General features: G+C 35.3%; 1 protein-coding gene across 8 annotated transcripts in view; it reads left to right on the top strand.

The window, feature by feature from the left end:
• Positions 1-16,066, top strand: part of LYST (lysosomal trafficking regulator) — a 237,139-nt gene that overhangs the window by 34,698 nt on the left and 186,375 nt on the right. For all 8 annotated transcript variants that reach the window (XR_005214557.1, XR_005214559.1, XM_037821569.1 and 5 more), the window contains exons 4-7: positions 6,809-6,899; positions 8,663-10,739; positions 12,345-13,374; positions 15,108-15,269. Coding sequence is in view for 6 of the 8 variants with exons in the window: in XM_037821569.1 (XP_037677497.1) it covers positions 6,809-6,899; positions 8,663-10,739; positions 12,345-13,374; positions 15,108-15,269 (3,360 nt within the window). In the remaining 2 variants the exon portion in view is untranslated. The remainder of the gene's footprint in view (positions 1-6,808; positions 6,900-8,662; positions 10,740-12,344; positions 13,375-15,107; positions 15,270-16,066) is intronic.

Genomic DNA, 16,066 nt, shown 5'->3' with positions numbered 1-16,066 from the left:
AGTTTTTTATTTTACCTTTAGATCTATGATTCATTTTGAATTAATATTTCTGTTTAGGATGAAGTAGGAATTATGGTTCCTTTCTTTTTTCCGTATAGTTATCCAGTTGTTCCAGCAACATTTCCTCTTAAAAAATTCTTTCCCCATTGAATAACCTTGGTGTATTTGTGAAAATCAGTTGGTCATATATTTATAGGTTTCTTTCTGAACTCTCTATTCAGTTCCACTGCTCTGTTATCCATTCTTCACCTATACTACACTGTCTTGATTACTGTAGCTTCTATAGTAAGTCTGGATTCAAGTGGTGTAAGGTACCCAATTTTGTTCTTTTCCAAAAACTGTTTTTACTAATGTAGGACCTTTGAATTTTCATATAAATTTTAGAATAAACTTGTTATTTCTACAAAGTGCATACTAGGATTTCATTTGGGATGGTGTTGAATCCATCAATCAATTTGGAGAGAATTGACAACAATATTGAGTTTTCCAGTTCATGAATATGTCATATTGCTCCATTTATTTGGTTTTCCTCTAATTTCTCTTTAATATTTTGCAGTTTTCAGTGTCGAGAACTTGCACATTTTTGGTTAAAATTAATTCTATATATTTTATTTTTTTATGCTATTGCAAATGGCACTAGTATCAACTAGATCAGTGAATTAGTCACTTAATCACTCCGCTATTCTCATCAGTAACATAAATGCAAATGGAATTAAAAGGTTTTATTTTCCAATTTGTTTCTGAAAAGAAAAAAATACTAATTGATTTTTGTACATTGACCTTGTATCCTGTGCCTTTGCTAAATTCATGTTAGATCTTGAAAATTTTTTGTAGATTCCTTAGGATTTTCTACGTAAACAATCATGTTATCTGCAAATGGTAATTTAACTTCTTTACCAATATTTATGCCTTTTATTTAAGTTTTCTTGCCTGATGTGCTAGCTGGCATTTCTAGAACAAAGTTGAATGGAAGTGGTGAGAGTGTACATCCTTGCCTGGTACACTTAGGGGGAAAGTGTTCAATATTTCATCATTAATGTGATTTTAGCTCTAAGTTTTCTTAGATTCCTTTGATTGGAATGGGGAAGTTCTCTCCTATTCTCAGTTTGCTGAGAGTTTTTGTCATGAATGGATGTTGAATTTTGTCACATACTATCTTGGTATCTATTAAGGCTATCATATGATTTTTCTCCTTCATTATGTTAATGTAGATTAATTACAGTGATGGATGGAATGTTGAACCAACCTTGGATTCCTGGGATAGACCCCATTTGGTCATGATTTATTGTGCACAGGCATGTTAATTCATTCTTTAACAAATACTCTAAGTAGCAAAAAAAAAAAATACAATTTTTAATGGTTAAAAGGTGGCAGAATTGAAGTTTTTAACTCAGACCTTTACAAATTTTTTGAAAGAAACTTTGCCCAGCCTAAAAAGTAACAGTTATCTTCTCTTTTCCATAACAGATGGCCCATAATTTGCTGCTTTCTCTCCTTCTTTCCTACCTATAGAATGGTGGAGACCCGGAGGCCTCTCTTCATTCTGAACAGTTTCTTTCCCTTTTAGTGCAAAACATTAGTATTTTTAAACAGTACAACTTTCTTAAAAATGTGGATTTCCTCTGAATCTTAATGAGGTTCACTCCATGTCCCAAAACCGTTATTTATGATTCCTTTTGAAACAAACCTCTCTTTACTTTGGGCATGTAAAGCTTGTGTGGAAATGCCCTCAAGATTAGTAGTAGTACTTTTTCTAGCTCACAGGGTCTACTGTGCATTACCTGAAATTTTTCTGGGGTCTTAACAAAGAGTATTATAGTCATTTAACAACCATTCTTAGCTGGGTGTTAGAGGGAGAGGGTATGGGGGCTGGTTGGGCAAACTATGGCCTGCAGGTCAAATCTTGCTGCTATTGGTCAGTTTTTTACACAGCCATGGGCTAAGAATAGTTTTTGCATTTTAGAGGGCTAAAAAAAAAACAAAGAAGCATATGCGAGGGAGACCGTCTATGGCTCACAAAACCTAAAATATTTACCATCTGGCCCTTTACACAAAAAGTTTGCCTGACACTGACCTAATCCAAGAAAAACCATTAGCATAATGTTTCAATCAATGGGAAAAATAGTACAAATGACATAACTATACTGAGACATCAAAAAAAATTGATAAAATTCTTCACTTTTCCATAAATGCTCTAAACACAAATTAAGAACAGAGGGCTTTTTTCAATTTACAAAGAGTAGAAGAACCAATATTTTTAATGAGCTCTATGATATGACCAATATAAGAATAACTCTATTACTATTTCCATTTGATATCATGTTTTAAAAGCATGTAATAGTAAAGTGGTGTATGAAAGTCATAACAGTTAAATGTCTGAAAGATAGAGAAATAAAAATGCAATTTTTGAGTGTTATATACAGAAAAATCCAAAAAATCATCCAGGAAACCAATAGAGATAATGAGCTCAGCAAAGTTATGAACATAAGATGAACTTATATTGTTTCCCTGAACTATATTTTATATTGTATTATATTTTCTAATAAAAGGAAAAAGATTCTGTTTACAAGACTAATGAAGAAAATTTCCTATATACATACATATATACACACATATATACATACATTATTAGAAATAATTATAAACTCTTAATAGAAGAAATAGAGAACTTAAAGAACATATACACATATATTTCTGCTTATGTCTAGAAGATTAAATTTAATTACCATGTTGAGACTTGGATTTAAAATAATGCCAGTTAAAATAACTTCAGTAGATTCCTATCACATTAACGTTTCAGTTCATGTCGTCAGAGGTTCTTAAACCCCACTGATCTAGTGTCCACCAGCTGTTGCATCTTCCTAGACATTGTTCTGGTTTAGGATCTGTTCACTTCCCCTTGACTTGGCTCCCTTTCCCGTCCTGCTACCATTATTTCTGGATGGCTGGGATAGGCAATTAATATAAAATCTAGTTTAAACAATAGAGTTATGAAAGGGATAGTGCCTGACACCTCGTAGGTACTTTAAACATGTTTCTTGAACTGAATTGAAAAATTAACCACCTGAATGAAAGTGATTTTGCTATTTATTATTGCTAAGGGGGAATAACATAATGTCAGTCATTTATCCTGCAGAAGGGGAGACATAAAAATGTTAAGTATTGCATGAGAAGTGGTGTCTAGGACTAGCCCTTCCCCTGGATATTTATTGTATATACTAGGACCTTGGTGTATAAAACTTGATCTTGGTTTGAAACAGGGCTGCAAGTTCTAGTTTGCCAGGGTGCCTACAAATAAGATGAAAAGACTTTATGGCTTCAAAGGACAGAATTACATATATGGATTCTTTAGCACTAGGGGAAATAAATGAATCTGGGAATATAAGGTAACCTAACAAAGTAATAAGTCCAGAGGGTTAGAGATAGCTACCCTGATAATGAATTACGTTAGAAATGATGGTAATTGAGTGTGAAGTAAAGAACTGTTCCCTCACTGTTATATTGGGCAGGAGAGAAGTAAGGGGTGTCCTCTGCAATTCCAGCAAGGAGGGAATAAACAAAAACCTTCATTTGCTTTAGTCTCATTCTTTCGAAAGGCCCATGGTTTCCGAGAACTAACGCTCTTGGTGAAATGGGGACAACAGGCATGAAGTAAAGACAGTACAGAGTTCAGAGGTGAAGAACAGTAATCTTGGGTTGGGTGGGAGTAAAAACTTGATAGAAGAGATGCTGGTGGGGTGGACCTTGAAGGTAGGTGGGGAGCTCTTAGCTCAGTGTGAAGTTATGAGGGATGTTCCGGACCATGGGAGTGGTGTCAGCAGAGGCCAGGAGGCAGGAATGCCTATTCACGTAGCAGTGATGATTTGCCAGTGTACTGTCATGGAGCAAGGGCTAAATTATATTTTAAGGACAGCGTGTCTGTAGCAATTCTTCACAGACCCTTTAGGTTTCTACAGGATCCATTAAAATGTTTTTATTAGTCCATCCATTTTCCAAGTCTTTTACAAAGACTCACATTAGGAGGACTCTTACAGGATGATAGGCCAAAAATCGGTATACATTTTTAATAAGATAATGTACATTTTTGCTGGCATCTTAAAATGTTGAGGTACATACTGAGTATGAGCTATTTGTGGAAATGTTATCCAGATGTCTTTACTCTTGTTAATCTTGAAGTAAAACAGGTAGAAATGGGGCCCTTTAATACAATTTTTACTTTGCATGCAGAATTTAAAGTCATTCATTCAATAAATATTTACCGAACACCAACTATATGCTAGACATAGAGTGGAAGAATATGGGGGCGATTGCTGAGGACTAGTGGGTTTGAGCCCTGGAGTCCTTGCTCTGAGAGAAGACTGGGAAGTATATTTGGGAAAGTTTCCCATCATATTGAGAGAGAAATCCATACCCCTTCACCTTAGCACACAAAGCCCCGTTAAATCTGGCACTGCCCACCTCTCTAATTTATCCTTTCAGCCTCGTCTTCTAACACACTCCCCCTTGCTATGCATCAGCCATATTGGCCTTGCTAGTCTATGAAAATCCAAACCTATTCCCAACCCTTTATAGATTTCCTGGGTAAGAGTCCCTTTTCTTCACATTTTTGCTGGATACTTTGTTCTTATCAATTAAGTACCTGCTCAAATGGCCCACCATGAATATCTTATCTAAAATGCCCCCCTTTTTATTACTCTGCAATCCTTCCCTGGTTAATTTTCTTCATAGCATGGCATTCTATCTGAAATATTCTCTTTTGTACCCATTATTTTCTGTCTCCCCTGCTAGAAGCTTCATGGGATATAGATATTGTCTATCTTGTTTACCACTGCATCCAAAGTGCCTAGCACAGAACCTGGTTCATAGTAGGGGCTCAATAAATATTTGTTGATGAATGAAAGAAGAAAATGGACATTCGGGTGTAAACAGATGTTCAAAAAGATAGCTGCTGCACTGGAAGAAAGCCAGGAACACGAGCTAAAGTTACCTAGGGGGAATTAGAGAAGTTTTCCCACAGAGTAGCTAAAAACTGAAGAGTGAGTTGGAGTTTGGCAGATGGGAGGATGGGGATGAGGAAATTGCAGGACCAGTGTACGTGAGGAAGACATTTTGGGGAGTATAGTGACTAGCTGTGCTCAGGAAACCGATAGTAACTGGGCATGTGGGGTGGGGTCAGGAGTGGTGGTGGGAGTGAAGCTGGACAGATCAACAGGAATCATGTCATGAAGCGTCTTCTAAGCCTGAAAAGGAGTTTAGATTTTAATTTTGAAGAATTTTGAGCCTTTTCATAACAGTCTGAATGCTTTGCCTCTGCTTTCTCAGTTCCCTTTGATTCTTTAGCCTGTTGTAATCTGAGTTGCACCCTAATCACTCCATTAAAATTGTGTTTGTTTTAGTGATCACCTGGCACCCTCTGGTTGCTAAATACTTTCAGCCATCATCTTACAATTACAGAACAATTTAACAGTTGTTCTGTTTAATTAAACAGTTACACAATTAAAGAACAGCTTTGATACTGTTGATTCCTCTTTCTTTCCTCAACTGCCCTGTACCCTGAAGTTCTTGGTTTCACTTCTCTTTTGGGGGCCTCCGCTCAGTCTCTTTTGTAGGCGTCTCTTCAGCTCTGCACATCCTTTAATTATTTAATGTTGTTCTCCAGAGTTCACCGTGTTGCCTAAACCAGAAATCTTTGGGTCCTTTTAGATCTTTTTTTCCCCTCCCTTATGCCCCATAGATGATCAGCTGCAAGTCATTTCAGTTCTATTACAGTTTTTAAAATATGTCTCCTCCTTTTCATTTCTGCTGTCAGAGCACCTCAGACCATTCTCATGTCTCATCAGGATTATTGTAGTTGCAGTAGTCTCCCTAATTGCCCAGCCTCTAACACTGATTGCTCCCTTCCTTCCTGCGCAATTCTGTTCTCTATACAGTGGCTAGAGGGGTTCTTCTAATAAGCAAATCTGATTTTGTCACCCCCTCCCCACTGATTGGTGTGAGGAGATCAGATTTGATTTGTCATGGAATCCTTGACGATCCATGCCCCAGGTGTCCATCAAGGTGTGGCTTTCTAGCCCAAGTCTTACTTCCACACTTCTAACAGATAATGATGGCTCTTTATTGTGAACTCCTAAACTGAAAATCTGTATAACACCTGGGAACTCACTCATACTACATGCCTTCTATTGTTCTTTAAATGTTTGTGTGTATGTATTTTATGTACCAAATGAGGGGACCTTCTCCAGGGCTCAGACCATATCCTACATAAAGGGTAAGACGGTAAGCAGTGTACATAGTGTGCAGTCAATAAATATTTATTGGATTATCTTCACTAATAAGTCCTTTTCTCTCTCCTTATATATGTTATTTATTAATAATGTCAATTTCTCTTAAAAATGATGTTCTCTGAGTTCTACATTTAACTGCATGAAGACTTTACGTTTTTCTTGTAACTTCATGTTCTTGTTTGCTAATTAGTAGGACTTAACTTTTAACTTTCACTTAGTGAGTTCTTTCATAGGTGAGGAATTCTTTCAATGTGCATGATGGTAATAACAACTTTTTGTGGAAATCATCAGCAAGAATGTGCTAAATACCTTCAAATACTCTTAAATTCTTCTGTCATTGGAAAGGTTTATAAATTGAAAAATATCGCAGCTTTAATTGGATTTAAGATTGGTTAATGTGATTCTTAGCTTCTCAAATGCAGCCTTTCAAGTACAAAGATTTTTGTTCAATTTAAGACAACATGTTAGGAATTAATGTATCTCTTAACCTCAGAATGTGAAGGCCTCTTTTGTTTCTAATGTAGGCTTTGACATGTAGAGAGGAACTCCTTACACTTCTCCTGTCACTCCTTCCATTGGTATGGAAGATACCTGTTCAAGAAGAAAAGGCAGCAGGTTTGTTTCTTTCTTTTATCATATCACTTGCCTTATCAATGTTCTTTTGGGAAAAAAATTCCATTGAAAGTTATTGATACAGCTTCAAATTCAGAAAGTATTTTAAAATGTGTGATTTTAAAAATATACTTATGAAAAATTCTTTAGGCAAACGCATTTTTTTTCCTCCAACAATACAAAAATTATGGTGCTTCTTGGGATTTCACAAATGTAATGATAATTAGAAAATATATGAAAAAGCAGAACACTTATCAAAGGAGTAAATGTAGTTATGCGATATAACATCAGAGAAATGCATAGTGAAAATTTTTGAAGAAAGGAATTAAAGTTCCTTTGCTTATTTTAAAGATTGCTTTAAATTACTAGTATTCTATAAATGACTTTTGGAGTCTTTGTTTTAATTTTTCTAAGTGCTTTTAAAGGTTAAATTTAAAGTAATATTTTATTTCAAGGCTGGATAGAATTATTGCATTTAAGATATATACATAGTTTAAATTTATAATTTTGAAAAATTTTAAAACATAATTATACTAGGTGCATGAATCTTAAATGTTTCAGTTTAGGGATTGACACTTTTCCCTCTTTGATCATTTCTGGGATATGTGAATTGTGAGTTGTTTGAGGATTAAACCTCAGGTTTAAAAGAAAAACAAATGACTTCTATATTGTATTTTAATGATGTATGAATTTTTTAAATTACTTTGATATTATATTTTAATGACATGAATTTTTCATAAATCTCTGCTCTGAGGCTCTCTTCATATAGAGTTATCTAAGCACTTGTAATACTGTTTTCCTGATTATTTGTTGATTCACAAATTGTCTGCTCTTATTTTTTTCTAAATTTGTAGAACTCACAAGTTGTTAATCATTTAAGAAATCTGATTAGTGTTCTTTTGGGGAAGTTATCTTCATTGCCTGCATCTTTTACTTAGGTGGACTCAGACTCCTTTTCATTTACTGCCTCCTTAATTAAAGCAGACATTTTGTTCTTACTTAAGGCATGTCTTTTATTTCTAGATTTTTATTCATTCATCTTAAATTGCAACATCATTTTGAATCTCATTACTTATTATTGCAAAGGGAAAGAACAATTTCATTATCTTTTTAGTTACTAAAGAGGATTCATTCATTCCCCCAAGAAAGAGTTGTTGAATGCTGCCCACATGCCAGGCCTGGATCCTGAGCACTAAAGATGAAACAGTGATGGCTGTGTATGTGGTGCCTAGTTCAGTGCATGACACTCAATAAATATTTTGAAAGAATTTTTTAACCTCACTCCTAGAAAATGTTTGGTATATATCGTATGATTTTGAAATAATTTTGAAAACTCTTAGTTCTCAGTTATATCAGTGCTATAAACTAATAAATACTGTGCTGCACTATTGAAAGAGATTTTTAAAATGGTGTGAACAGTAGTTCTAAATACCAGATAATCTAAAGTGTTTCATACATCAGTGTTAGAAGGCAATATATGATTTTAAATCAGATTTACTTTCTTGATTCTGTTTTCCTTAGTTCTTTTCAAAATCAATTTGTATTCTTTGAACTAACGCCACCTGGTGTTTAGAGTGAGAAGGATAGTATAGGAGAAAGTTGACCCACAGACATAAAACATAGCTAAAGGAAGTTGACCTTCAAGTAAAAATATATACTGAGTTTAAACTCCCAAAGTGAGTGATACATAAGAGGGCAATCACCTATACAAATTGGGTTCTAAAACATATTGAGGTATTCTAAGCTTTCTTTCTTTCTTTCATTAGATTTTAATCTACCGTTCTCAGCTGATATAATCCTGACCAAAGAAAAGTACTCAAATTCACAAAGATCTACTCAGGAAAAATTATATTTGAAAGGAAGTACCCAATCTGGTCAGGTTTCTGCAAAAGTAAACATTTTTCGAAAAAGCAGGAGACAGCGTAAAATTGCCCACCGCTATTCTATAAGAGATGCAACAAAGACACCCCTCTCCACTTCAGATTCGGAAGCCAATTCAGATGAAAAAAGTATAGCAATGAATAAGCGCAGAAGGCCCCATCTGCTGCAGCATTTCGTAACACAGTCTCCTAAAGAAGACCACCTTACAGCTCAAGTTGACCACTTAACCAAAGAAGAGACTCATCCTGATACCATGACTTTAGAAAATTCCAGAGAGATTATTCCAAGACAGGAATCAAACACTGACATTTTAAGTGAGCCAGCTGCCTTGTCTATTATCAGTAACATGAACAATTCTCCATTTGATTTATGTCATGTTTTATTATCTTTGTTAGAAAAGGTTTCTAAGTTTGACATTACCTTGAATCATAATTCTGCTTTAGCAGCCAGTGTAGTGCCCACACTGACTGAATTCCTAGCAGGCTTTGGGGACTATTGTAATCTAAGTGACAATTTAGAGAGTCAAATGGTTTCTGCAGGTTGGACTGAAGAGCCAGTGGCTTTGATTCAGCGGATGCTGTTTCGAACAGTGCTGCATCTTATGTCAGTAGATATTAGTGTGGCTGAGATGATGCCAGAAAGTCTTAGAAAAAATTTAATTGAATTACTTAGGGCAGCTTTAAAAATTAGAACTTGCCTAGAAAAGCAGCCTGATCCTTTTGCACCAAGGCAAAAGAAAACACTGCAGGAGGTTGAGGATGATTTTGTGTTTTCAAAGTATCGTCATAGAGCCCTTCTTTTGCCTGAGCTTCTGGAAGGGGCACTACAGATTCTGATCTGTTGTCTTCAAAGTGCAGCTTCAAATCCCTTCTACTTCAGTCAAGCCATGGATTTGGTTCAAGAATTCATTCAGCATCATGGATTTAATTTATTTGAAACAGCAGTTCTTCAAATGGAATGGCTGGTTTTAAGAGATGGAGTTCCTACTGAGGCCTCTGATCATTTGAGAGCCCTAATAAATAGTGTGATGAAAATAATCAGCACTGTCAAAAAAGTGAAATCAGAGCAACTTCATCATTCAATGTGTACCAGAAAAAGGCACAGACGATGTGAATTTTCTCACTTTATGCATCACCACAGAGATCTCTCAGGTCTTCTGGTTTCAGCTTTTAAAAACCAAGTTTCCAAAAACCCATTTGAAGAGACTGCAGATGGAGATGTTTATTATCCTGAACGGTGCTGTTGCATCGCAGTGTGCACTCATCAGTGTTTACGCTTATTACAGCAGGCTTCCTTGAGCAGTACTTGTGTCCAGATTCTATCAGGTATTCATAATGTTGGAATATGCTGTTGCATGGACCCCAAATCTGTAATTATCCCTTTGCTCCATGCTTTTAAATTGCCTGCACTGAAAAATTATCGGCAGCATATATTGAATATCCTTAACAAACTAATTTTGGATCAGTTAGGAGGAGCAGAGATATCACAAAAAATTAACAAAGCAGCTTGCAATGTTTGTACCGTCGACTATGATCAGCTAGCCAAGTTGGAAGAGACACTGCAGGGAAACTCATGTGATGCTGAACCTTCATCAAGTTCATCCAGTCCTTCTTATAGATTTCAAGGAATCCTGCCCAGCAGTGGATCTGAGGACTTGCTGTGGAAATGGGATGCTTTAGAAGCTTATCAGAACTTTGTTTTTGAGGAAGACCGATTACGTAGTATACAAATTGCAAATCACATTTGCGGTTTAATCCAGAAAGGCAATGTAGTTGTTCAGTGGAAATTGTATACCTACATATTTATTCCTGTGCTCCAGAGAGGAGTTGAATTAGCACATTATTGTCAGCGCCTAAACATTACTTCAGCTCCAACTCATGTATGTAGCCAGCAGAGCCAGTGTTTGCCTCAGGAAGTACTTCAGGTTTATTTAAAAACGCTGCCTACCCTGCTTAAATCCAGGTTTGTATATATGTATGTGTGTGTGTGTATCTATGTTTTTCCTTGTTCGGTGTTTTTGAATGTGTGATAAAGTGTATGTATTTGAACTTCTAAACCTGGTAACTCCAGGACCTCATCATTAGTGGTACTGTTTTTTTTTTTTTTCCTTTGTTCTTTCCTAGGATTTAATTTTAGTTTAACAACAACAATAACAACAAAAAGCTCCCCTCTTATGTTAGATTTTTCAAAATATTTATTTTTACTAGGGTGGCTATAGAAGAGAAGATAGCATCATTGATTTTAATTTCTTAGTGACAAAAATATGTTTTAAATATACTTCTGTGGAAAAAAAGGAAGTAACAGATATCCAACAGCAGGAGCAAGTTTAAGTAAATTATTTTATGTTTATTTCTTGGACTATTAGCCATTAAAAATAATGGTTTCGAAGATTATGTTGGAACATCAGAAAATGTTTATAATATTTTGTGGGTAGAAAATGGAAAATTAAAAATCTGGTACACTTGTTTACCACTGTGTAAAATGTGCACATTCATAAAGTGATAATTATTGAGGCAATGAAATTAAGGGGATTATTATTTATTAAATATCATATTTATATTTTAAGCAGTACTTGTAAAAAATTAGAAAAAAAACAAATAAGCAAAAAGAAGAAAACTGATATTATCTCTGATCCTGTCAATTAGTTTTTCAAATTTTGTGACTCAAATCTGGTACATTTAAAATATAATTTTGTAAATAAAATTGCTTCCAGTAAGTAGTCTGACCTTTCAAATGAATGCAAATGCCATTTTAAAAACGTATGTTAAAATGTAACATCTATCATCATTTTCATTAGTGACATTATTTGTCTATCTTAATACAACTACTTCAGAACTAATATTGATGTTAAACCATTGCCTTACAACTGATTTTTTTTTTAAATTTCTGTCATTTCTTTAAGTGGAACTGAATTTGATTTGAAAGTTTTATAACTCCATGGCATATGTGTGAACAATCTGGATCTTTGCAGAATAAGGGTTGAGAACCACTGAACTGATCTGATTTATATTAAACTAGTTGCCAGGATTCCAATGATCTAGACCCGTGAGTCTCAACCTGAGATTCAACAAGACACAAAGCTCAAAATCATCAGCTCTGTAATTTGGTTCTTTCCCTGTATTATTAGGTGCAGCTTTCAAACAAACAAAAAGTTCTCAATGAACCACTAAGTAGATGAACAAATGAACAAACCTGTGCTGCCTGCTATCAGGGTGTCTGCTTCTAGTGTAGTGGTAATTACTACGTTTAGAATTTATATAGAACTTGAGAAAAATATTCATCCCTGGATTGCTTTGTTTAATTTGAGATATATGTTATCTTTTCTTTTTAAATACTATAGTAGCCGTATGTGCAGTGTTTGGAGAAGGATGTGAGTGTAACTGGAAAATAAGTTGAGGTCCTGGTCATAATCCAATTAAGAACTTTAGCCAGATAATTGATGAATCAAATTAGGTAGTGTTTAGCATATACCACATGCAGTAATGATGTATTTAAATAGTCTATTTACCTATTTATAAAAGTCATTTCTATATATAAAATTTTTCACTCTTTTTTTTTCTTTCACAGGGTAATAAGAGATTTGTTTCTAAGTTATAATGGAGTAAATCAAATAATTGAATTGAATTACTTAGATGGTATTCGACATCATTCCCTAAAAGCATTTGAAACTTTGATAATCAGCCTAGGGGTGCAACAGAAAGATGCTTCAATTTCAGGTATTAATGGGATAGACATTGAGCAGAAGGAGTCGTCATCTTTAAATGTAGGTACTTCTTGTCATAACCAGCAAGTATATTCAGAATCTCCTCAGAGTCTCAGCAAATTTTATGCCAGACTCAAAGAAGCTTATCCAAAGAAACGGAAGACCATTAACCAGAATGTTCATATCAACACGATAAACCTATTCCTCTGTGTGGCGTTTTTATGTGTAAGTAAAGAAGCAGAATCTGATAGGGATTCTGCCAATGACTCAGAAGATACTTCTGGCTATGACAGTACTGCAAGTGAGCCTTTGAGTCATATGCTGCCATGTTTATCTCTTGAGAGCCTTGCCTTACCTTCACCCAAACATATGCACCAAGCTGCAGACATTTGGTCAATGTGTCGTTGGATCTACATGTTGAATTCAGTCGTCCAGAAACAGTTTTATAGGCTTGGGGGTTTCCGAGTGTGCCATAAATTAATATTTATGATAATAGAAAAACTATTCAGAAGTCATGAAGAAGGACAAGAAAAAAAGGAGGGAGATGTAAGTGTAAATGAAAACCAAGATTTAAAGAAAACTTCTCAATGTGAGATAACCATGAAGGAAGGTTTATTGTCCTTGACTGTAAAAAGTGACCCCACTCCATCAGAACTGGCTAGCCTAAAAAAGAGGGCTGACAGTTTAGGTAAATTAGAGTCACAGCATATTTCTTCTGGAAATGTGGAACAAATTTTGGCTACTGAAGCTGCTCCCGAGGAAGCAAAGGTACCTATGAGTCAAGAAAGTGAGTCCTCACTTGAGAGCATACGACTTTTGGAAGCCCTTCTGGCCATTTGTCTTCATAGCGCCAGAACGAGTCAACAAAAGATGGATTTAGAATTACCTAATCAGGTAATAACTTATCTTTAGTCCAGCTATTGTGTAATATGTATTTTTAAAGTTCTAACTTTAAAAATTAGTTTTTATTATTGTTCTGTTTTCCCAAAGATTTTAAGTTTTGAGAAGCTCCTGTATGCTTAGCACAGTACCAGAAACTGGAAAACACAGAGTAGTACATGACCTAATTTTGCCCTCAAAAGCTTATAGTTTGATTTAGAATGTAAACCCCCACATGAAAAAATTACCAACCCTAAAGAGCATTAGATAATGCAGTAAGTATCAGATGAGTAAGAATGGATATTGTTAAAGTTCAAAGTTTACAGTCTTGGTGAGATGTTAGTGGGTGCCCAGTCCAGATCCCCTTTACCAAGCTGATGGACCCACCTGCCAGCTGCTGCAGATGCTTGCTGCTAAGGGCTCACCTCTGCATCTATCTATGGAGGATTTCTCTTTGTTGTTGAGAGACACCTCACCTAGAGATGCATGGAAAAGGTGCCCATAGCCAATGACTATGGATGTGGCTCTGAGGGGAGTAGCTAGGGGGCAGTCTCTGCAGTGCAGTTCAGGTTCCAGAGCTTCCCGTGGGATTAAGCTGGGACTACAATTTTCTTGAAACCAGATCTTTGCTTAGCTTCTTCCTCTGACTTATTCTGGTTCCCTCATACCCTTAAGGTTTTTCCCGAGAATACTTCTCAACAATAGATCACTTGCACAGGATTCCCCAGTCTTGGGTCCTACTTCTAAGGAATCTTCAAATATGGCAGACCCCTTCTATACTTTTTAACTCACCCATAACTGTTTTATCTGCCAGCAGGCTCTCCCTACTCTAGTTCCAGCCTCCTGTCTAGAGAATCATGATGCTTCCACATTGCCCACAATTAAAATCCATACTCCTTTACATAGCTGATAAAGACCTTCACACTCTTGCTTCTACTTTCTTGTTTAGCATAATTTCCTGCCATCCGTCACTGTGCTGCAGTCAGCCATACTGAGCTGACAGGTTTTCAGCACCATTCTTTGGCATTACTTCTGTACTTTTGTCCATGTCTTCTTCCTGATGTCTTCTCTCTATTTTTATGCCTGCTGTCTCCTATTTGTTTTACACTGTCCATCTCATACGTTCCCTTTTCTGAGACACTTTTTACAGGTCTCTCAGACACCTCCTCCCTTTTCTCAGAGTACTTTGTTTTTAGCTCTAGTATTACAGACAGCATATCTTGTCTATATGTATGTTTCTCACACCGTACTGAGAATTTTTTTAAGGGAGAACTCAGTTTCTTATCCATCTTTATGGTCTCATCATCTGGCATAGGGATTTAGGCGAGTAGCAAGCACTTCCTTCAAGGATAGGAGGGGAGGAATAAAGAAGGGAGGGAAATAAAAGGATTAGAATAGTCGTAAGGAACTTCTAAGAATAAGGAATTTGTAAAATCTAGAGACGGTTAATCAAAAGTCTGAAATTTCAAGGAATGATTTTTTCGTGATACAATTGTTTTTATAGTCAGTTTTATTTATCTGTGTACAATACATTGAAAGTCAAAAGCAAATGAAATGAGTATTTTTTAACTAAAAATGTTAATATTTTAACAGTTAGATATTTGTAGTCATTTTACTTTCATATCAACTGCAAATAAATGTTCTAGTTTTCTTTTTAACTAAATATTAACTTATAATTTATTTTGTCATTGTGTAGTTTTTTTTTTTAAAGCATGTTAATATTCTTAGTCTCTTTTATTTTACCTTAGAACTTGTCTGTGGAAAATATATTGTTTGAAATGAGGGACCATCTTTCCCAATCAAAGGTGATTGAAACAGAATTAGCAAAACCTTTATTTGATGCCCTGCTTCGAGTTGCCCTGGGGAATCATTCACCAGATTTTGAACATAATGATGCTATGACTGAGAAGGTAAGAGTAACTTATGGGGTAATGGAGCGAGTAAACCTCAGTTTTGTTTTTTGGGTATGACTAGCAAAGGCGGAAGTGGGTGGATGGGACTCGGATACAGATGAACGCAATTAGAACATATGGACCAGGATTTCGTCAGGTGAGTTTGATGGGTCATATCTCCATCATCTGGGATGGATAGTATTTAGTCAGTACCGTATCTTATAAAAAAAAAAAAGATTCAGTAAGAGAACGACATGACATGTTTTTCTTCATCTAATCTGGAAACTTACTGAAGAATGACTCCCAGTAAGACAGAAATATATTCTTTGATTTGAAAAGTCTTACATATAACTGATAGTTTATAAAATGATAATTCAGCATAAGGATGACTAAGCTATCTTATCTGGTCCTATATTGATGCACCTAAGATTTCCAGAACTCTCTACTCACTTTAATTTTAAACCCCTCAAATAAAAGAACTAATACTCTCATAGAAAATAACAATCATAGTTTTCTTGTTGTTTGTGTTGACACTTTTTTCCTGAAAGAATTATTTTGATTTTTTTCCCGAAGTCGTGATGCATATTTAATTCATTTCTTTCTCCTTTCAAGTTTCCTTTACCTTTAATTGTCAACTGTCCTTTATCTTTATATAACTTCTCTTTTAATGCCATATACATATATATGATGCTTTATAGTCTTTGATTATAATATTTTACATTTCTCTTTGTCATAACTTAAAAACTTACTGAAATAGCTAGTAATGCCTTCATAATATTGCTGAGTCAGTTGGTTTACTGTAAAATGTTAAAGAT

This window comes from Choloepus didactylus, chromosome 2 (genome assembly GCF_015220235.1).
Source record: "Choloepus didactylus isolate mChoDid1 chromosome 2, mChoDid1.pri, whole genome shotgun sequence".
Classification (NCBI taxonomy): Eukaryota; Metazoa; Chordata; class Mammalia; order Pilosa; family Megalonychidae; genus Choloepus; species Choloepus didactylus.
This window is presented reverse-complemented; position numbering and strand designations above follow the sequence as displayed.